A 21,305-nucleotide genomic window follows, 5' to 3' on the forward strand; every position below is an offset into this window, starting at 1 on the left:
ACCCTGCAAAGTTTCATGAGTGAAAATTCACTGGCTGTAGGGGAATTCTACCCCAGGCACATTTGCCCTGCCGGATACATCAGGAGGCCATTGGTGCTGGAGGAGTAGGGACTTTATCACTCAGTTCTGTCCAGAACTGTCTGATTATAGATACAGTAAATTGATGATTCCATAGCACCCAATATGTGCTGTCATTGAGGACCGCTACTTTTTTGATATTGTTGACCTGGAGTTTGTGGAAGACAGGTACAGGGAGATAAGTGAACAAATTATGCTTTACATGTGGCCAAAGCATATAGTTACATATTATCACTAAATATTCCAAATTATTTGTGTGTGTATATATATATATATATATATATATATATACGTATAGAAAAATCCAAGCAGCACATTCAGAGAGGTCTTGTTGGTGGGTGCAAGCGTCTAAGGATTGGGCCTTAAATCCTTTAGTAGTATATATAGAGGAAATAGCGCAGTACACCGGATGAAGTGAAAAAATCTTGTAGTTTTATTCCATGTTCAATAACACAAGCGACGTTTCGGCTACAGGTAGCCTTCCTCAAGCCCACAAGCTTGAGGAAGGCTACCTGTAGCCGAAACGTCGCTTGTGTTATTGAACATGGAATAAAACTACAAGATTACTACATCCGGTGTGCTGCGCTATTTCCTCTATATATATATATATATATATACACACTCCTGTTACTGTATGTTCTGAATTCCATATTCATTCCTGCACGTCCTAACAGAGTACTGACACTGTCAGCTAAATACAGTTGAACCTGTTATTAAACATAAGGAAGTCCTGGTGTTTGGATTATCTAATATGCAAATGATTTGTCTACACAGCCTCACAGCCCTTTTGTAGTGGAGACCAGGAAGGGGTGGAATCTGAGCTCTCCATGTTAAAAGAGACTGAAACTAGCTGCGAGCACATGGAGGCGTCACTCTCACAAAGGGAGGAAGTAGAAACCTGCAAAGTACCTGGTAAATGCAAACAAATCAGTAGAAATTACTTTGATTTAATGTTAACTCTTACCAGGGTACACAACTCTTACCAAAAAACATTTTGCTTTAATGTTTCTGGGTGTGTCTGTGTCTGATATGCAAATACATTCCATGAATTGTGGTGTAAGCAGAATGCAGTTCCATGCTTGTTGGAGAGACTATTGCTTTTAATCAAATATGATAAGCATACCTCCCAACATCTGTGAAAGGGAAAGAGGGACAAAATGGCGGCATGATTATTATTATTTTTACTATTATTAATAATCGTCTCCATAATAATAAAATTTATAATAATAATAATAGTCTCAATAATTACAATAATAATCTCTGAGAAGATCCCTCTCTATCAGTGCATTAAGTCTGTGTCACAGTGTAACAGTGGCAGATAACACTTCTTAATAAAGGATTTTTGGTAACTAAGTATCACTGGGCTTATAGCTCAGTTAGTTAAAGAGGACCTGTCACCTAAATTTTCGGCACTAGGAGCTGCTTACTAAAGTAAGCAGCTCCTAGTGCTTGATCAAACGCTGCAGTGTTAGAGTGATAGCATTACCGGAAACCTCCGGTAACGCTATCAAACACTGCAGCGGGTACAGTGTAATCATCATACAGCTTGCAAAGCTGTCCGATGTATTCATGAGGGGGTGGTCCGAGGCGCTGCCTCTTCCCCGGACCGCCCCGCATGCTAGGCGGCAGTCACCGCCCCTGGCCACGCCCCAACCCCGCCCCCTCATGAATACGTTGAGCTGTCCAACAATTACATTGTACCCCACCACAGTGTTTGATAGCGTTACCGGAGGTTTCCGGTAACGCTATCACTCTAACACTGCGGCGTTTGATCAGGTGACAGGTCCTCTTTAAGGCTCCTGTCTACAGTGCAGAGAGTCCCAGGTTCGAATCTCAGCCTGGGCAAAACTTTATTTAATTTAATTAAATAAAGAGCTTGTGTCTGGGGAAGTCCTGGAGACCATATATGGTCAGATGCTGATCTGAACCTGATGACGTGGTCCCTGCTCACTGCTGCCGATGGGACTTTCCCGGCAAAATCGGGACGGTTGGGAGCTATGGATAAAGTATATAGTAAACAGCCTCCTGCAAAGCCCCTCTAATTCCCTGTGATGTCAGTGGCATCCACTATTGCACAGGATGTCTCCAATCCAGAGGAAAAAATGTTGTATGCAGCATTTATATAGACGCATATGTACACAGTGAACAACTTTTCAGTAGAAATAACATATGTCCAAAGGTACCAAATGTGTCAAAATGGTGCACAGGGTATGACAAATCTGGTGTAATCTGTCATCTTTCTCATTATGCCTCAGCACAGCATCACATGGTCTGCTAGAGAAAAATGTGATTATTTTTCTCTTTATGTCCTCGACAGGAATCGGTCAACTCAAGGGTCATCAATAAATATATAGTAATTGTAGGTGAAGTGTCCTATCTTAAGGGGAACTTGTCATCAGGAGCCTTTTTTTCAGGCTCCCCATGTCTCCATAGAGAAAAGTGTGCACATTGTCAAAGAGTTTTTATTGTAAATCTGGCTTTTTCCAAAAAAAAAAAAAAAAAGTTAGATCAAACTTTTCTGCATGCAGAACTGTGTCCCTAGTCCCCTCCTCATTGGCCACTCCCATGGCACTAGGGACACAGATCTACATACAGAAAGGTAAACTTTCATCTAACTTATCTTTTTTTTTGGAAAAAGACAGTTTTACTATAAAAACACTTTAGCAATGTGTACACTATTCTCTATGGGGATGTGGGAAAGCCAGAAAAAGGGCTCCTGATAACAGTTTCCCTTTAATTATGTCCAAATATATTCATTTTGGTGTACCGCCTCTCTTTTCCAGTTTCACAGGAGTAGCAGGGCACAGGGTAGGGTACTGTGACTTTGTAAAAGGAAGGATACAAAATGCTCACAGAGATCAGAGAGGATGACGTCTATGCTTTTTCCCTCAGGTTGTATATTATTCAAAAAGACTGTGCAACTTGCAAAGCGCCATGCAGCTTCTCTCTTTGACTATGCAGTAACAGGGGATGTTAGAAAGTTACTGGCAGTGCAGCGCCATCTAGCTTCAGTTCAAGATGAGAACGGAGACAAGTAAGAAAATACCATCATGGGGGCCATTTATCATAGATAGTTCTCTTTGTTTTTGTTTCTTTTTTTCCGGTTTGTTTTTTGGTCTAATTTATCATTAAATACTATCAAGTTTTTTTTTTTTACTGTGTTAAATCTTTCCATTCCTGCCTCTCATTTGGTGCAATTTTCACCTTTTTGTGGCTTTTTCTTCTTTCCATGAAAGAAACTTTCTAATGCTAAAGGTTTAGTTTGCACTTAATTTGGCGCAATTCAACCACCTTGCGCAAAACTAATAAGAGCATCTATCTGCAAAGCTAATATAAACAAGGTAAACCTTAGGGAGCAAAAGAAATTTTTTTACATTTAAACAACCTATGAAATAGGTGCAAATAAGGTGCAAAGCAAACAAAAAGGCACAAAGAAAGAGAAAAAAAGAAAATCTAAGATAGATGACCCCCTACGACAATGAGTTTAAATTTATGCTTGCGCTTTCTAGTGGGCGGTTATGCGTATTCAGAAACGGACTGTGATTTTTTTCTGTTTTAGTATTCTTCATCTGGCTGTCATCCATCTACAATCTGCACTTGTTAAGATGTTCCTAGAAATAACTTCAGGAGTTCTATGTGAAGATATTATCAATGTACGAAATGATCTGTATCAGGTATGTTACCAGTTCAACACAAACCAGTTAAGTACTTATTTTCATTCATATGTGCTTAAAGGTGGCAATTTAAAAAAAAAGTGTATGGAATTATGTGATCTGGCGGACACTAATCATGTTGTGCAAAGATTTTAAGTACTCAATACAGGGAACATTCAAAGAATATGTAAATGATTGAAAAATTCTCATATTTTTTAAATAAAATATTACAAATATACACCCTGCTTGCATGTTAAATGGCATTATTTATTAGTTTTATATGGGTTTTGTAAAATGAAATGTTTTTGTAATACAGTATGTGACGGTTTTAAATGTAAATTGTTGTTTTAATACTTGTATGTCATAGTGTCATACAGGTACAGTGGATACTGAAAGTATTCAGACCCCTTAAAATGTTTCACTCTTTGCTTCATTGCAGCAAATTGGTAAGATAAAAAAGTACACTGTGCACAAAAAAAAAATAACAAAAAAACTGAAATGTGGATATTTTTGCCAATTTATTAAATAAGAAAAACTGAAATATCACATGGTCGTAAATATGCAGACCTTTTGCTGTGACACTCATCTAACTCACGCTGTCCATTTTTTTTTCTGATCCTCATTGAGATGGTTCTACTCCTTCATTGGAGTTTTCAAACAGGCACATGAAAGAATCCCTCACTAAGAGAAATACGATTCTCTGGTCTGATGAGACGAAGATTGAACTTTTTGGTGTTAATTCTAAGCTGTATGTGTGGAGAAAACAAGGCACTGCTCATAACATGCCAAACACATGGGGTCATCATGCTCTGGGTTTTTTTTCAACTGCAAGGACAGGACAATTGGTTGAAATTGACTGAAAGATGAATGTGGCCAAGTACAAAATATATCCTGGATGAACACCTCTTCCAGAGCACACAGCTGAAAAATAACAAAGCAGTGGCTTCAGAACAACTCTATGACCATTCCTGACTGGCCCAGCTAGAGTTCTGACCGAAACCCAATTGAGCATCTCTGGGAAGAGTTGAAAATGGCTGTCCACCAAGTTCACCATCCAACCTGACGGAACTGGAGAGGAACTGCAAGGAAGAATGGCAGAGGATCCCCAAATCCAGGTGTGAAAACTCAAGGCTCAAAAGGTGTTTCTACTCAATACTGGGCAAAGGGTTAAATACTTATGAACATGTGATATTTCAGTTTTTCTTGTTCAAATGAATTAGCAAAAATATATACATTTCAGTTTTTTTCCTGTCAAAATGGGATGCAGAGTGTACACCAATCAGCAGACTTCTGAAATCAGTCCCCCCCTTCCACTTAACAAAATAGACATTTTTTGTATACTCACACATGTGAGTAACATTCACACACATTTATATACTTATGTATGCACACTATTTCCACATATGCAACATAAGCATACATACAATATATACACACCAAATATAAATACAGTGTACATACAGCATATAAACAACATACACACACTACTTTGTATGCACCTGAATAGGTGTATAAAGACATACAGCATATACACATCACATATTCAAACACATCTAGAGCATATACACAGAACCATATACACACACATACAGTATGTACACCCCGCGCTTACACACGTACAGCACACCCAATACCCCAGATACCAGGGCTCTCTGACTGTGGGCTTCTATCCATGTAGTTACGCACCTGCAAGTAGTGAATATTAGAAAGAGGTTTGAATACTTTCTGTACCCACTGTAACTCAATCCAATTCATTTGAATGAATCTGGTTTGTAGTAAGCTGTAGTACCAGGTACAACAGTTTAGGCAGTACCCAGCCCTAGATCCCAATGCTTATCAGAGTGCCATGGGCCATTTAATCAGCTGATTGATGGAGTTGCTGGGAGTTGGAATATCACAAATCTGATATTAAGAAAGAGGTTAAAGATATAAAACAATACACTTTAAAGGTGTTGGACCAAGTTAGCAAATTATCCCAGATCCACAGAGTAGGGGATAACAAAGTGATCGGTGAAGGTCCAATTACAGGAACCCCACCAATCATGAGAATGAACCCCTAGTAATCCAGAGAATGGAGGTTCTGTTCTCACTATAGGGTTGAGCAGCATTCAGACATAGGCGAGCATAGTGCTCGACAATATCCGATTTTTTCCACATTCCCATACTATTGAATGTAGCGTCAGGAAACATCCTTGACCTGCCGCTCCATCAATTAAGGTACCGAGAACGGGACCCCTGTCTTCTGGATTGCTGGTGGCCTATTTTCTTGATTGGAGGGTCCCAGCAGTTTGACCCTCAACAACTATCCCCTGTGGATAGGGGATAAATTCCTAACTTGTTAGAACCTCTTTAAATATGATAGCATTACTATAAATTACATTACTTTTAAATAAAGCTTAAATGGAAAGTCAGTTATATAAATCTTTGAACATTTGTAGACTCCATTACATTTGGCTGTCATCACTCATCAAGCTGATATTGTTCAAGAAATCCTAAAAGCAGGAGGAGACCCATTAATGCTAGACCGCAATGGAAATTCTGCTCTGCAACTTGCATGCAAAGAAGGAGATGCAGAGACACTAAGGACTCTCCTTAAACACCCAAAGACAACTGAGATCATTGATCATCCAAACAATGAGGGTGAGTACCTATTACCACAATACTTCCTGAAAGGAACATGAGATACCCAAATAGTGGAAAATATTCTTGGCAAAAGGAAGCTTTCTTTTTAGCCAATAAATCTGAATGATAGCTACCCACAGGTACCCAAGTACTTAAAGTGTAACCGTCATTTCAAAAAACTTTTGATATGTTGTAGGGCAGGTAATTTTAAGCCCTTTTGCAATTGGATTAGTTACCCAAATCTTGTTCCTTCCTCTTGTATTCTGCAGACTTCCCCTAGATGGCAGTGAATGCTCAGATAGCTGTTACTATGGACATTCAGTCTTCATAAAGAAGACTACGGGCAGGAGACACATCTCTCTCCCTGCACACTGCTGATTACCTCATGGCTCACTGCACACAGCTGATTACCTCATGGCTCAGTGCCCCAGCACTCAGCCATGTGCAGGGAGAAGACCTCACTAATATAGTGACCGAACACCTAAACACATATCTCTCCTCAGCTTCCCCTACACCTGTATACTGTATAACAAATAATCCACACAGAAACTGCTGCCCCCCCCTCCCCCCACACACACAGGAAATGGCAGGAGAGGAGAGACTCCAAGCTGTGCCCTCATGTGCTCTGCTGGAGTATTACTTAGGTAGATAGATAGATAGATAGATAGATGGATACTAGATAGATAGGAGATAGATAGATAGATAGATATGAGAGATTAGATATACACAGATAGATATAAGATAGATGATAGATAGATAGATACATATAAGATAGATAGAAGATAAATAGATATTAGATAGATATAAGAGATAGATTGATAGATATGAGATGGATAGCTATGGTCTCATTGGTCAGCAGCAGGTGCTTGTGATGAGGTGACAGGAGGCAGGCTCCGCCTCTCCATCTTGCTGATTGTAGGTTTTTTGAGAGCTGGAAACCCTGGTTGCTATGGTCCAAAAAATGTACTAAATGAGGACCAAGAGGGAAAATACTTTGAGGAATGATTCCCAGGGACACCTGGAGCAGAATTATGTATTTTAGTTTTTTTTGCTCAGAATGACGGTTACACTTTAAGGCCTAACTTGCTGATGATCTCAACAGCAAGTTAGGCCTGTTGGACTTTGTTATAGAAAAAAAGTATGGAGCATGTTGCATTTCAACACACACAAGGCAATGTGCATATTTACTGCGGAGATTACTCAAATACAACAAGCATTAAGAAAGTTGTTTTAGCTATGTAATAGTGAAAAAAACAAGCTACTACCTCCAATTGTTGTCCAGATTAATCACAGAAAAAAACCACAGTGTCTTCCTTATGTTGCAAATATAACACAGACAAGTATCCAATCTGCCCTCGCTTCTCCGGTATAATTTCTTTCGTGTCCTGTTCACACTACTCGAGCAGCAAACTTTCTCCGTGTCAGCCGGATCTCCAAGATTTTAAAATGGGATAAAAGGAGATTCATGGCATAGATCTTAGTTTTAAAAGTATAAAATTCTTTCTATTATACTCACAAGTATGAAAGTAAAACAGCGCTTTTCATTTAAAAAATTTGAGCCAAAGAGGCATACGCCCGACCCTTCGTTTCAAACTATTTTTGTCCAGGTAACTTAGGTGATGCTTTATTATGACTTTAATAAACATACACTGTTTGCATGCAGGATTGAATGCAGTTCATGAAGCAGTTATGGCAAATAGTATGGCATGTCTTAGACTAATGATATCAGCAAAAGCAGATGTGAATGCACAGGAGAAAAAGTCTGGAAGAAGCCCCCTCCACCTAGCGGTGGAGCAGGACAACATTTCTCTGGCAGGCTGTCTTCTGCTTGAGGTGAGATTTAGCGATTTGTCTCTGATTTGATATTTTTGAGTTTAAATAAAGCTTCTAGTATTAAAGAGTTTCCCAAATTATTAATGATTAGCATTCTCAGCATTCTGTACACAGAATTTATCATCTAAATTTTTTTGTGGATGGAGCTAGTCATGATGTAGATAATTATTTACTAGACAGTCAAACCTAACAAGACTAAACAATTCTATTATATTTCTATTATATTATGCTAATAAATTATTGCTATGATTAACTTCAGCAATGGGATTAATTATATCCCTAAAATTACCTAAATGTGCAGACCCTGTATGATGGTTCTTTTATTGATATTACTGTATTTTATTTTCTAATAGGGGGATGCCTGCGTGGACAGTACAACTTATGATGGAAATACACCTCTCCACATAGCAGCTGGGAGAGGCTCCACAAAACTAACTGCACTCTTGAAAGCAGCAGGTACAGCCGGGCAGTCTCATATATGACTTTTTTTATGAGTGATATCCATGGTTGCCTGTGTAATTGGCAAGCCGTCAGATCATAGTCATGAAAGTATAGTGGTTCTGTAACACGGGGGATGCTGGTAAAAGCCATAGAGGGAAAACAGGCAAACAGCCAGGTGGCATCACATTATTTCCCTCCACATGCGCCCATTTCTTTGGTCCAGAGCGTGGAAGGTGCTAAATTTTCTCAAAACACAAAGCTGGGGAGATTTATCAGTGGTGTCTGAACACAAAACGGCTCTGGTTGCTCATGGCAATTTTCTGTCTACTGTTTGACATGTTTTAGTCTCTTGGAGGGTTAACTCAACCTTGTAGTAGTAAATTAACAGGCAACACATCAATCAAGCAGACATGTCACCAAAGAGATGGAATAGAGTTCCGTAGAGTAGAGACTGTAGACAAGCAGTAAGCATGGCAACAGGGTCCTTAAATGGTGGTTGCATGGTCTCAATGACAGGAATGTACAGCCCTTACCAAAGTGTGATGGATTGATGGACTCAAGAAGATCTTCTCCATGGAAGTCTTACTGTTACTTCTTATTTTGAATTCTCAAATTCTGCTATAGTTTCTTTTTACATTTTTTTTTTCCGTCTAGGCGCTGACTCTTTCATTGAAAATTTTGAACCCCTGTACCTTGATGGGAACAGAGAAGATGGAAATGACATAGATGAAGGAATTGTCCATGGGACAAAGCCCCTAGACATGGCTACAAGTGAAGAGGTAAGTGATAGTTTTTTGTGGAAATGCTGTAAAAGGCAACTATTTACTATAGAAATTTTCCTGTGTCCTACAGCTGATTATGCAAATTAGAAAGGTCAGTCAAAAGTCTAAAGAGGCTTTCTGGTCATGGAAAGAACGCTCTGACAATGTAGATTTTTGTTGACTGGTTTATGTATGATCAGCCGGGGTGTAATTGAAAAAAGAATCTTGCCTGTGTATCCGAAACTCAAAGACTGGGATGTGAGGGGAAAATCTATATGCATTTATATAGAAATGGAAACCCAATGGCGAAGCATGTTTATCATGAAGTTGCCAACTCCAATTCTCTTGGCTTCAGCTTGAAGTATGGACCTAAATGTAGAATGATATCTGCTTTTTTATTTTATTGATTTGGTCTCTCACACGGTATGTACCATAGGTGTTTGAAATACTCAGTGGAAAGCCATATCTATCACCAGTTAATTCTGAAGACAACTATTTACAAGGTATGTTTTGTAATCAAACATAAGAACACTACAACACTGATGCATACGCCAGAATTTCAGTGGTTGCTATAAATTAGTTAAAACTTTAAACAGTAGAAGAGGGGGAAAAGGCTCTAGAGAGACATTAGAATTTAGGATCAGACTACACATGGTAAGCAAGTAGCCCATGAGAAATCAAGACATGTGTAAGGGATTGGAAAGAATAATGTATTTTCTAAAAAAGTGCTTTATTTTTTATTTAAAGGATGCATATATAATTTATGTAGTAGAGTACCATATAACTGTATGTTAAAGATCGAATAAAATCAGGGCAAAGACATAATGGGGTAAAAGATAACAAAGAAAGCATTACTTACCTCTTAATTCCTCCAGCAGCTTCTTTCCTTACAGTTTGTCATGAGGTTATTTGCTTTAAATGTTGCCAGCATGATATCAAAACAAACCAGGGGGCATGAGAGTAGAAGCATTGGTGGGTGGTGTTTTCAACAGTTCAATATTTATTTTTGGCCGTTTTGGATTCTGCAAAAATTTTACCCATTTCTATTTCATCACAGATAACCCAAAAAACAAAGTTGTAAAACCACAAAAAGATACATTTTGCATAGTGTATGGCTACATGCCTTGTTTTCCAGACTTCACGAATATTGAAAGGCCCCGGGGCTAAGCCAATTACACTGTATCTTTCTGCTTACAGAGTAGTTAAAATATGATGGGGAATTCCAAAGCATTGACAATGTAAAATCACATCAATTGCAAGTACATGGCAGACCATATAGCCACAGTTTGCTATGGCTGGTAGACAAGAGTGTGATATTCAAATGGTTTCTTTTGTTGAGTGACAAATATTTGTATTGTCTAGGAGATATGAACACCATCTGTGAAGATTCCAAGCAGAAACTTTATTCGTTGTTACAAAGTGAAGATGCAGACAAGAACTGGTCTACACTAGCACAGCACCTTGGTTTGGGAATTTTAAACAATGCTTTCAGGTTAAGCCCTGCCCCTTCTAAAACATTACTGGACAACTTTGAGGTGAGAACGGCATACGTTTGGCCTCTTATTTCAAAAATTAAGTGACACAGCAAAATGTAGTGTGTTTGCTTATATTACAAATGCAGGTTTACAGTCATGGATTTTTACAACTTAAAGGAAACCTACCACTTAAAAGTGGTAGGCTTATACACATATACATGGCACCAGCTCAGGGTGAGCTGGTGCCAGAGGATATTTTTGTTAGGGGAACAAAGCCCCTATCGCAGATTTATAAGTTATATTAACTTATAACTCGGCGCACCGCACTTGAGCACGGCGCACCATGCGCGCGCCGGATTCTAAAGTGCTGGAGAGCCAGTGACGTCACCAAGCTCTCCGGCACACGCGTGCCTGCGCAACTTAGCACTGGGGAAACAGGCCGTGCTAAGTTGCGCAGGCACGCGTGTGCCGGAGAGCTTGGTGACGTCACTGGCTCTCCAGCACTTTAGAATCCGGCGCGCGCATGGTGCGCCGTGCTCAAGTGCGGTGCGCCGAGTTATAAGTTAATATAACTTAGAATTCTGCGATAGGAGCTTTGTTCACCTAACAAAAATATCCTCTGGCACCAGCTCACCCTGAGCTTGTGCCATGTATATGTGTATAAACCTACCACTTTTAAGTGGTAGGTTTCCTTTAACATTTTTCTTTTTCATAAATCTTTCCTATCCTATATTTAATATAATGTACCTTTGTGCAGTCCATTTCATACATCCCCACTGTTTCTTAATGTACTGTATATTAAACAGGAAGTGTCAGAGCTGAAACGTTCTAGCTGCCTATGAAAACCAATCAGATCTCAGCTTTCATTTTATAAATAGCTGTGGTAAAATGAAGGCAAAGCTTTGAGGAGTTGCCATGGGAAACTAGAACAGTTCTGCTCTCAGATGCTTCTGATAAATCTCCCCCTATGCCTTTAAACATCTGTGTATGCTCCACAACTATTGTTACCCAAATCAATTTTTGTCTCAGGTTTCTGGAGGAACAGTCGCAGAGCTTATTTCTGCCCTGAAAACAATGTCATTTACGGAAGCTATTGATGTCATTGAGGAGTCACAGCCAAGCAATAAACCTACACATAAATTCTCTGATTCTATACCTGAGACACAGGAAACAGGTGAGAATACTGATGGATTGTAGGGCAACAATAATGAACCATCACTGATGCTGGGTTAAGACTACATCAATAGTGGATACTTTACCTTCAGTGGTGTAACTTGCAAACAATTTATTTTATAGGTTGTGCAATGCGTTTCTCCACAGTCCTTGATAACATGCAGGTTGTGTAGTATGTGAAGATGCACCTTTATCAGCAGTGGGCCAAACACATACACTTTGGTATACACATGTATACTCTGGCATTTATCCTGCAGGTTTTTAATGGGAAGAGGGGAGTAAAACACTCCTAGAAACCTCTAGCAAGGCCTTATCTTCTGGGCAGCAAAACGTTTATTATAGACAGACTTCCCTTCCCCCCAAGAGTCCTTAACATCTGTGAATGCATTACTTTTGGAAACTATTTAAAAGTAAAAACCAGCGTTTTTTGTGTTGTTTTAATTAAAATTTCCTTAAATACTTGTGAACTGTGATGTTATTGGATATTACATTGATATGCATAATGCATTTATAACTAAGCTATATTTATGTAAACGATGACTGAATACAACCACTCCACCTTCTTCATATGTTCAGTGTTGATGTGTCCATTTATACACACCACTGCTAAAACCCGGTTACAGGCCTCATTAACAAATGGTTGAGGCCAGTGATCGTCAGTGGTGATGACTAAATAACAACAAATCCTGGAGATTGTTAGATAGTTGCTGGTTATTTCAACAAATTCCTTGATTTGGCTACATTGTGCCATAACCTGAACAACCCCTTTATGGTTCTTTGTTCTAGATTTATTTTTTCCTGAGCACTGAATTCCTTTTTCATTCTCTTTTTTGCAGATCCCGAGTCAGCAACACCTGATGAATACAAGCAGCAGTACCATGAAAGCATGTGTGACAGTGGGGTGGAAACATCCTTTAGAAAGCTGAACCTTACACATTGTGATTTCCAAAAAGAAGGTTCAGAACTCTCTGAACTCCATTCTGAACTTGACAATCATCTACTCTGCAATAACTAGGGATAAGATAACTGTGCTTTCTGAACGCGGCCGATTTACACTGGAAACGCTAGAGCCACTAAAAGGCTGCAGGCATGGAGTCAATGTATAGATTTATTATTATTATTGTTGTTATATATAGCACTTCAAAGTGTGTAACCAAAGATTATGAATGTCTGGCATTTCTATGTTTTTGTCATAGAGCAGGGACAGTTGCACCTTTTAGGAATTGTTGCACTTAACAATGAAAGGATTGAGGATTTTATGCAATTTCTCCACTTACCCGTCAGTAGAAGGGTTTGCTACTTAATTATATACACATTGCAGTGGAATACATACCAAGGCTGACACCTTGTAACCATGTCCTTGTTTTTTTCATAATATTATACATTTTCAGAAAGGTTTTTTTATTGTGCGTTTTATAATAAAATTGTAAAACCCCGCCGGCATTGTTTCTTCTATATTTTGACAATGTGATCATCCAATTTACATATTTACATGTATAAATCACAAAATTACAGACCTGTGGTAAAATTAAGCCTTCCTTCACACTTTTTGCCACATGACCATGGCTATTTCTCCAATGTACTGCTACATCAGTGGTGGCAAACCTATGGCACAGAATTTACCATACAGGTTGAGTGACTCAAGGCCTCCTTCTGCACTTCAGAACGTTTCAAGGGGGTATGGACAGGGCTGGATAATTTTTGGAGCTCTTGCCTCACGATTCTTGGTGTTGGTGGGAAGTAAAAAAAAATTGTTCCTTCTTTCAACAGTACTGGTGTCCTCAAGACACCAATACGATAGAAAGCCATGACAGAACAGGGAGCAATAAATTGCAGTTTCGGCACTTTGTGATAAATAAGTGGGTTTTTGGTGTAGCTTGGGCACCCTAAAAGGTTCACCATCACTGTTTTAGATGATCTGTAGTCCTTCACACACAGTCACTATTCTTCATAAATGTCCCGTATGGTGGATATTTGGAGTGATTTCTTCAGCTCATCAACAGTTGTAGGTTCCCAGGCATGGAAATAAACTACTGTCTTCTCCTCAGTGAGAAGAAAGCCATTGTCACTGAACCTTCCTGCTATGTCCCAGACATCCAGCCAAACAAAAGCAGCTGGGTTGGGGCTCATCAGCGTGAACACATAAACTGCATCATCCTTGGAGATAAAAACCTGAAGAGAAAATAAAATAAAATCAGAAATGACGTGTATATAGAAAAAAAAAAAAAAAAAATTTGATTGACTGCCCAAATTATTCACATATGAAAACCTGATAATATCTTCAAAATGACTTAAAAGTGGTATGAATCCATTCCAGGTCTTGAATCTGACCTGGAAAAAGTGCTTACATTTAAGTAGTACTTACAGTAATATTCGACTTTATTAGTCCTTGTGCATCTTTTAGTGAGCTTAAATAATGCCAGTTTTTTGACCCAAATAGGTTTCCATTGTGTAACAAATAGAAGACAACAACACTGTGCTGCCTAGAGATATTCCCACATCTATTGAGAAGTTCTGAGACAGATTCCTTGTAGATGACTCTAGAACTGCTTGCATCTAAAACAAACTCATCTGTCACCCTTTCACAGACTGGTACCAGGGAGTCCCATCTGTAGACTTTAATCTGAAATAAATTAGTTAGTTACAAGTTAAGAGATGTCTTTGGCAATTGACTTGACCTCAAAATGAATCAAACCATTTGTTATCTACAGTATCCTGGAAGACTAAAACATAACAGCCAATATTTCTAATGAGCAAGAGGGTCTTCTGACTTTGTCACAACAGCTGATTTTCAAAGGAAAAGGGACCGACCATGATTGCAGATCAGAATTTTTTTGGCAGCCATGGAAGGGTGAAGGATGCACACAAATGTGGCCAAAAACACAATATGGACTACAAATGAATGCAACGGACATGTATGTGTTAATGAGTACTAAAGTGTGCGGTGCACTACCTGTGCAAGGAGGTTACAATAAAATTGAAGATAAAGTTTGGTGTGTGTGTGTGTGTTTTTTTCCTTTTGTAATGAATAGTGCCTCTTTCTATACAAATTTTTTTAAATTTATCTCATATATCTTCATTTTACATTCTCATTTCAAAAGTGACTAGCATTTTTGCATCACAATATTTAAATACAACCGATCAGTGCATTACAACAGACAGGGAATTCAATTGTCCCTGCTTGTTTTTGTGCTGCCAGAACAGTCAGAAAATAAGAAAAAGAAGAAATGTATCCGCACCAATATGGTGTTATAGTACCAAAAATTATACTATAAATCTGGCACAGTACTAGACTGGTCTAGATCTACACTGTTACTTTTTGGGGTAGATGTATTAATGTGTTGCTCAGTAGTGCAGTCTTCTTAAAAACAAACAATAAGACCGAGTTCACATTTCCATAAGATCTTCACTTAAATGCTTTAGTCAGGTTACATAGATTATTGGTAAAACTTACGGTTAGCTTCAAAGAACAATCAGTTAGCAAATCAGACACTCCATAAATAGTTAAAGTATTATTATCCTCAACAGCACTGGCTGCTACAGGGGCAAAGAAGTCTTTGGCATAATAATGAAGCATTTTCCACTTGCCTCCATATTCTAAAATAAAATGAAATGGTATTTTAAGTTCATCATCACATAATATAGAAGTATCCAAAGTTATTATGAGAAATTATCAAGTACAAATACAATCTTTCATGCACAAGATAACCTTATAGCTAAACTGCCTCCCTCGCTTCTTGCAGCCCCAGACTGATATGAATAAGGCCTATCAAGGGACCCAGGCTACCGTGACCCCTTTTGTCTAGCAAGCCACTCTGGATCCTAGTCTCCTGCCGCCCCCAACATGCTGTCTGCACTGGTGGGAATGTTGCATTGGGTATATTACCAATGATAAGCAAGGGGCAACTGTAAGATGCAAAAGCCTGCAACCCTCACATGTTTCGTTTTGCTTCCTTTATCAAACTGTAACATACCTATTGAAGACCAAGAAGGAGCTTGCCAGATATCATTTAGTTGCCAGTAGAGAGCACCCATTGTTAAACCTTCTCCATTTACAATTTCACCCCGACTGCGCCTGTAAAATTCAGTCTGCAGTTTCACACACTGAGCCTGCATCACCTGGAAAGGAGTAAAACAGTTAATTCTATTCTTATCTGTTAAGGTCTGCAGAATAACCTTATTTAATTACTTCCATGAGGATAGGCCACATTTAGCATGTTACAGGGCAATGTGACCCTGAGTGTACATTACTAGGACAATCAGGAAGTATACCATCTGTAATCTATCACTCCATAAATCATCCTAAACCACAGAAATAACTAATGCATAACGTTATCATTCAATGACATTTCTTGGCATGGGATTTTCTTGGCATGGGACCTCTTGCTATAAAGACAAAAAACCCCTATAAAATATCTTAACTGAAATTATCATCAAATGGAGTATACCAATAGCACAAAGCATTATAATCTGTTGGAATTGTGCAGATTGCTGGTCATGTATCCAGAACAAGAAAAGATAAGCATATCTGTCTTAGTAGGGTGAAGTGAATTTGCTTCAGGTGCTTAGAACACGACCTAGGTGCATCAACTGCCTCATCAGCATATAGATTTCATAGGGAATATCTTAGAAAAACAGAAATAATACAGGTTTGTTTGAAATCACAGTGCATTTCTCTACAACATGCTGCAAGAAGATTATAAGATTGGTGGAGGCGATAGGCTACCTTTAAAAGCTCCACTTCAAACTAAAATCCAGCAACTGTAATGCATAATCTAACAAAAAGTCAAATCCAGAATGGATTTTCTAAACATTGGGAACTTTTTTTTCTTTTTTTCTCAGAAAATCCAAATGATAACATCCCTGGAGATACCATGGCAAAAAACACAACACCAACTAGATACATTCTGTGCTGTTTACCCCACAAGACAACTTAATAATGATAAAAATACCAAAGATGGGTATATTCCTTTTTGATTCTAAATAAAGAATATTCCTTAAAAAATTCAGTCATTCTGACAAAGGCTATGGTAAATGTTGCGGGCCAGGTGATTCACATCACTGCCCATCCTGTTCTCCAAACCGTCACAGGCATGCAAGAATGAAAAAAACTCTCCAAACTGGCAGAGATGTGCCTTCACCACCAGAAAACTGGCAGACACGGCATAATAAATCTTCCCCGAAAATATATTTTTGGGCCCTGAAAGATAATGTCTAGGTCCAACAGGCGAAGTATAAATGTTTTGTTTTGCTCTTGGAAACTGTTATAAGAATACATACATTCATTCCTTTTGAATACATACTTGCTAAGTATCCTGAATTTGCCAGAACTGTCTAGAAACCAATTTTGGAGATTTGGGTCAAAAAGAGGTATGCTTAGCAGAAACCCCCCTTCCAAAAATAATCAGTCCCACAAACTTTTGAGTCCATCCTGGGTGCTCCAGGATTAGGATTTAAACATCTAAATTATGTTTGAAAATGTACATCCACTAATAAGTCCCCCTCACAAAAAGTCAGAGAAAGAAGAAAAAAAATCGGAATACCTGAGTCAGGTACAAAGTATCGTAATACTGTTTCAAGGGATCCATGTTCATTGGCATCTTGTAGTGGAGTGAAGCCTGGAACATCATTTGCTCATTTCCCGAATCGTGATGTTGACGATGGCCACTAAAGTTGCTAGAATAAGACCAGTGCTCAGGTGCTGACACCTTAGGAAAAATAAAATACTTAGAATCTGTGTCTGATAACATTTCTGTGTTCACAACCCTGCAAAGTTAACCAAGACATTCCATATGCCTACAGGTGGGAAGATTTGCTATAGGTTATCCTTTTTCATCAATTCAGATTTTACAGACTTTCAAAAGGAGACAACTAAAGATACAGCTCAAGATCTTGACACGTCTGTAATATCTCAATGGAATCAGTATAGCCTCTCTGCCGCTGAGGCGGATTATCGAAAGGCGCCCCCAACCCCATGTTCAAAGAGGTATATACTGTTTTTAGTGGTAATATTCAATTGAGGTACACAAACAGCTGGTCACACGTGCTCCATGCTAGCCCTCGGTCTAAAATGCCCCCTTTCATGAAATGCCCCTTTACTGTAGCCCCCTCCTGATAGTTCTCCTTTTTCTGTTGTGTGTCTTTATAAAAAGGGGCTACAGAAAAGGGGGACACTATAATACTGTATGTATGTATGTATGTATGTATGTATGTATGTATGTATGTATGTATGTATGTATGTATGTATGTGTGTGTGTATATATATATATATATGTATACATATATAGTATTATAGTGTCCCCTTTTCTGTAGCCCCTTTTTCTGTTGTCTGTCTTTATTAAAAAAATAAATAAATAAATAAAGGGGCTACAGAAAAGCTACATATGTAAATAGTTGTAAATAAATGACATTTTTGCATTGTGATTGTCCTTGAAAGTTAGTGCACTGTGATTTTGTCATGCACTTTTGGCAGGTGTCTTTTCAGATCTTGCATTGCTTCAACGCATTCGTGACACATTTTAAATATTAACATAGCAAGACAATATCATATCCCTTAATTCCAACACCAGAAATTGAGTAGGGATGCCCTACATAATTGCTAAACCAGAGCTCCAACAGATTCCCCTGAAATGAAAATGACAGCAACTAACCTGCTGTTGTTATTTGTTAGAAAATCTACTAGAGAGGAGAGGGATTCCATTGGAAGTTCAGATCCAGGGTTTAGGGCCGATGTGCGCAACCCTGATATATTGCCAGCTGTGCAGCCAATCTGGCAAACGGAGTCCTCTACCTACTAGACATGGCTGTTATTTAGTGGTGGATTAACCCTACTAGCCAATAAGTGGTAGATTTCCTTTGAAGGTGTTTGCCCATGAAAGAAAGTTCTCAAATTTTAATACTCTAGTTATGATCACACAATAAAGATCATTTTAACTATTTACTTTACAATTTTACTCAGTTTTATTGGTGTTTGACCATTACTGAATGAAAGGAGCTAAGTCTAAGATTACAGAGTAAGTCTGGGGACTCTCTTAGCAGACACATTATGATCCCTCTGGGCCAGGGGTAGGGAACCTATGGCTCGGGAGCCATATGTGGCTCTTTTGATGGCTGCATCTGGCTCTCAGACAAATCATTGATTAATAGTAATCGGCAGTGTGTACATCTAAGACACACAAGTTGCTTTTTTTTGCCGTCACTACCTATCTACTTGGGGCATGTTTTGGCGCTACCTATCTACTGGGGAAATATGTGCTGGCACTACCTATCTACTGGGGAAATATGTGCTGGCACTACCTATCTACTGGGGAACATGTGCTGTGGCTACCTATCTACTGGGGAAATATGTGCTGGCACTACCTATCTATTGGGAGGCATTTGCTGTGACTACCTATCTACTGGGACCTGGGGGCATGTGATGGGGCTACCTGTCTGCTGGGAGGTATTTGCTGTGGCTACCTATCTACTGGGGGCATGTGCTATGACTACCTATCTACTGGGGGCATGTGCTTTGGCTACCTTTCTATTGGGAAGCATGTGCTGTGACTACCTATCTTCAGGGGGGTCATGTGTTATGGCTACCTATGTGCTGAGGGCATGTGCTTGGGCAACCTTTCTACAGGGGGCATGTGCTGAGGCTAACTATCTACTGGGGGAATGTGCTATGACTACCTATCTAATGGGGGCATGCGCTGTGGCTACCTATATGCTGGAGGGGGCATGTGCTGTGGCTACCTATTTACTAGCAGGCATGTGATGGTGCTACCCATCTACTGGGGGGCATGTGCCGTGATTACCAATATACTGGGAGGCATGTGCTGTGGCTACCTATCTACTTGGGGGCATATGCTGGGGCTAGCTGTCTATGTGGGTGGATGTGCTGGGGCTACATATGTACTGGAGGGCATGTACTTGGGCTACCAATCTACGGGGGGCAAGTGCTGTGGCTACCTATCTACTGGGGGCCATGTGCTGTGGTTACCTATCTTCTGGGGGACAAGTGCCGTGGCTACCTATCTACTGGGGGGCAAGTGCATATTGTATGGCTCCCCACAGAATTACATTTTTAAATATGTGGTGTTCATGGCTCTCTCAGCCAAAAAGGTTCCTGACCCCTGCTCTGGGCTATGAGATGCTGTGTGCTACCAAAGTGATTAGATTATCAGGGCACAAGGTTTAACTACATTTTCATTTAGCTTCTGAACATTTACTACTATCTGACACACAGAAAAAGAGAGATAACACAGAGCAGAGATAAGAGAAGATGCACAGCTACATCTCAGCTATAACACGAACAGTCAGCTCTGCTATACCTCATTCCCCTGTTATAAAGATTTTATCTTATCTGTGTAATTTGTAGAGTAAATCTTTGCCAGCAGGATGTTCTGGGATTAGAAAATTAGACAGACATTTTTATATGACTTAAATGAATCAATTTGTTCCTTCTCCTCCCCTTAAACCATTAATTATCAGAATATGTCATCTTTCTGATGATTGTAAAAACAAATTCTAAACCTACAACCTTGAGCTTTCAATAATAGTCCCTTTTTTAGATAGTTGTAAGAATGCTGTACCTTACGTATTGTACTAAAGGATGGCCAAGACTGAAAGCCATATTCTGAAGCCAAGCGAGGTTTTGGGTATGATGTCCAGTTCCAACAATCAGTCATATAGTTGTAGTAATGAATATCACCATAGTGATTGTCATAGGGGTTTTTGGAAAGCCAATTTTCTTCAACAGTCTCTTTCCCATTGGTAGGACTTGAAGCAATGAATGGACGTGTTCCATCTATCTAAAAAGAAAACAAACAAAATATTGAGAAGAAAATGAAAGACTGACGGATGAAGCAGCGATGGATATAAACATATTGGCAAACAGCGTACTTAGGAGTTAGTTTGGCCAAAAAGGACAATAGTTAAAAAGTATCCATCATTAAAACTATATAAAGCTTTGATCAGTGGATCAAGACTTCCTCTTAGCAGTGAATGGTGGAAGGGGGAAAATGGGAAGCTACCGATTAGCCCCTCAACCACAGTGGCCCCCTTGACCCCTGCATAAGTTGTGAAAGGCACAATGCACTCACTGTACGTCACACAAATAGACCAAGCAACTCTATCAGCCGAGGCAGCCATATAATAAACCAGATAAATTATTAAACAAGCAAATAAATCAGATTAGGAAACAAGGAGATTGAAAAAAAAATGTATGTACAAGGAATATAAATTACATTAAATGTGAATGTAGTGGGCCCTATCATTTACTAGTTAGT

At 39.1% G+C, this 21,305-nt stretch overlaps 2 protein-coding genes across 5 annotated transcripts in view; one reads left to right on the plus strand and one right to left on the minus strand.

The window, feature by feature from the left end:
- NFKB1 (nuclear factor kappa B subunit 1) overlaps positions 1 to 13,472 on the plus strand; it is a 54,280-nt gene extending 40,808 nt beyond the window's left edge. For both annotated transcript variants that reach the window (XM_072118651.1, XM_072118660.1), the window contains exons 14-24: positions 853 to 990; positions 2,971 to 3,112; positions 3,638 to 3,752; positions 6,170 to 6,371; positions 8,017 to 8,186; positions 8,540 to 8,642; positions 9,282 to 9,406; positions 9,825 to 9,891; positions 10,751 to 10,923; positions 11,893 to 12,037; positions 12,873 to 13,472. In XM_072118651.1, coding sequence (XP_071974752.1) covers positions 853 to 990; positions 2,971 to 3,112; positions 3,638 to 3,752; positions 6,170 to 6,371; positions 8,017 to 8,186; positions 8,540 to 8,642; positions 9,282 to 9,406; positions 9,825 to 9,891; positions 10,751 to 10,923; positions 11,893 to 12,037; positions 12,873 to 13,051 — 1,559 coding nt within the window. In that variant the 3' untranslated portion in view covers positions 13,052 to 13,472. The remainder of the gene's footprint in view (positions 1 to 852; positions 991 to 2,970; positions 3,113 to 3,637; positions 3,753 to 6,169; positions 6,372 to 8,016; positions 8,187 to 8,539; positions 8,643 to 9,281; positions 9,407 to 9,824; positions 9,892 to 10,750; positions 10,924 to 11,892; positions 12,038 to 12,872) is intronic.
- The window catches only part of MANBA (mannosidase beta), a 42,631-nt gene continuing 34,746 nt past the window's right edge, over positions 13,421 to 21,305 (minus strand). For all 3 annotated transcript variants that reach the window (XM_072118684.1, XM_072118674.1, XM_072118693.1), the window contains 6 exons: positions 20,610 to 20,828; positions 17,580 to 17,744; positions 16,011 to 16,155; positions 15,491 to 15,633; positions 14,402 to 14,659; positions 13,421 to 14,208 (listed from right to left, as the gene is read on the minus strand). In XM_072118684.1, the coding sequence (XP_071974785.1) occupies positions 13,978 to 14,208; positions 14,402 to 14,659; positions 15,491 to 15,633; positions 16,011 to 16,155; positions 17,580 to 17,744; positions 20,610 to 20,828 (1,161 nt within the window). In that variant the 3' untranslated portion in view covers positions 13,421 to 13,977. The remainder of the gene's footprint in view (positions 14,209 to 14,401; positions 14,660 to 15,490; positions 15,634 to 16,010; positions 16,156 to 17,579; positions 17,745 to 20,609; positions 20,829 to 21,305) is intronic.

The sequence above is a fragment of the Engystomops pustulosus genome, chromosome 1, assembly GCF_040894005.1.
Source record: "Engystomops pustulosus chromosome 1, aEngPut4.maternal, whole genome shotgun sequence".
Taxonomy (NCBI): domain Eukaryota; kingdom Metazoa; phylum Chordata; class Amphibia; order Anura; family Leptodactylidae; genus Engystomops; species Engystomops pustulosus.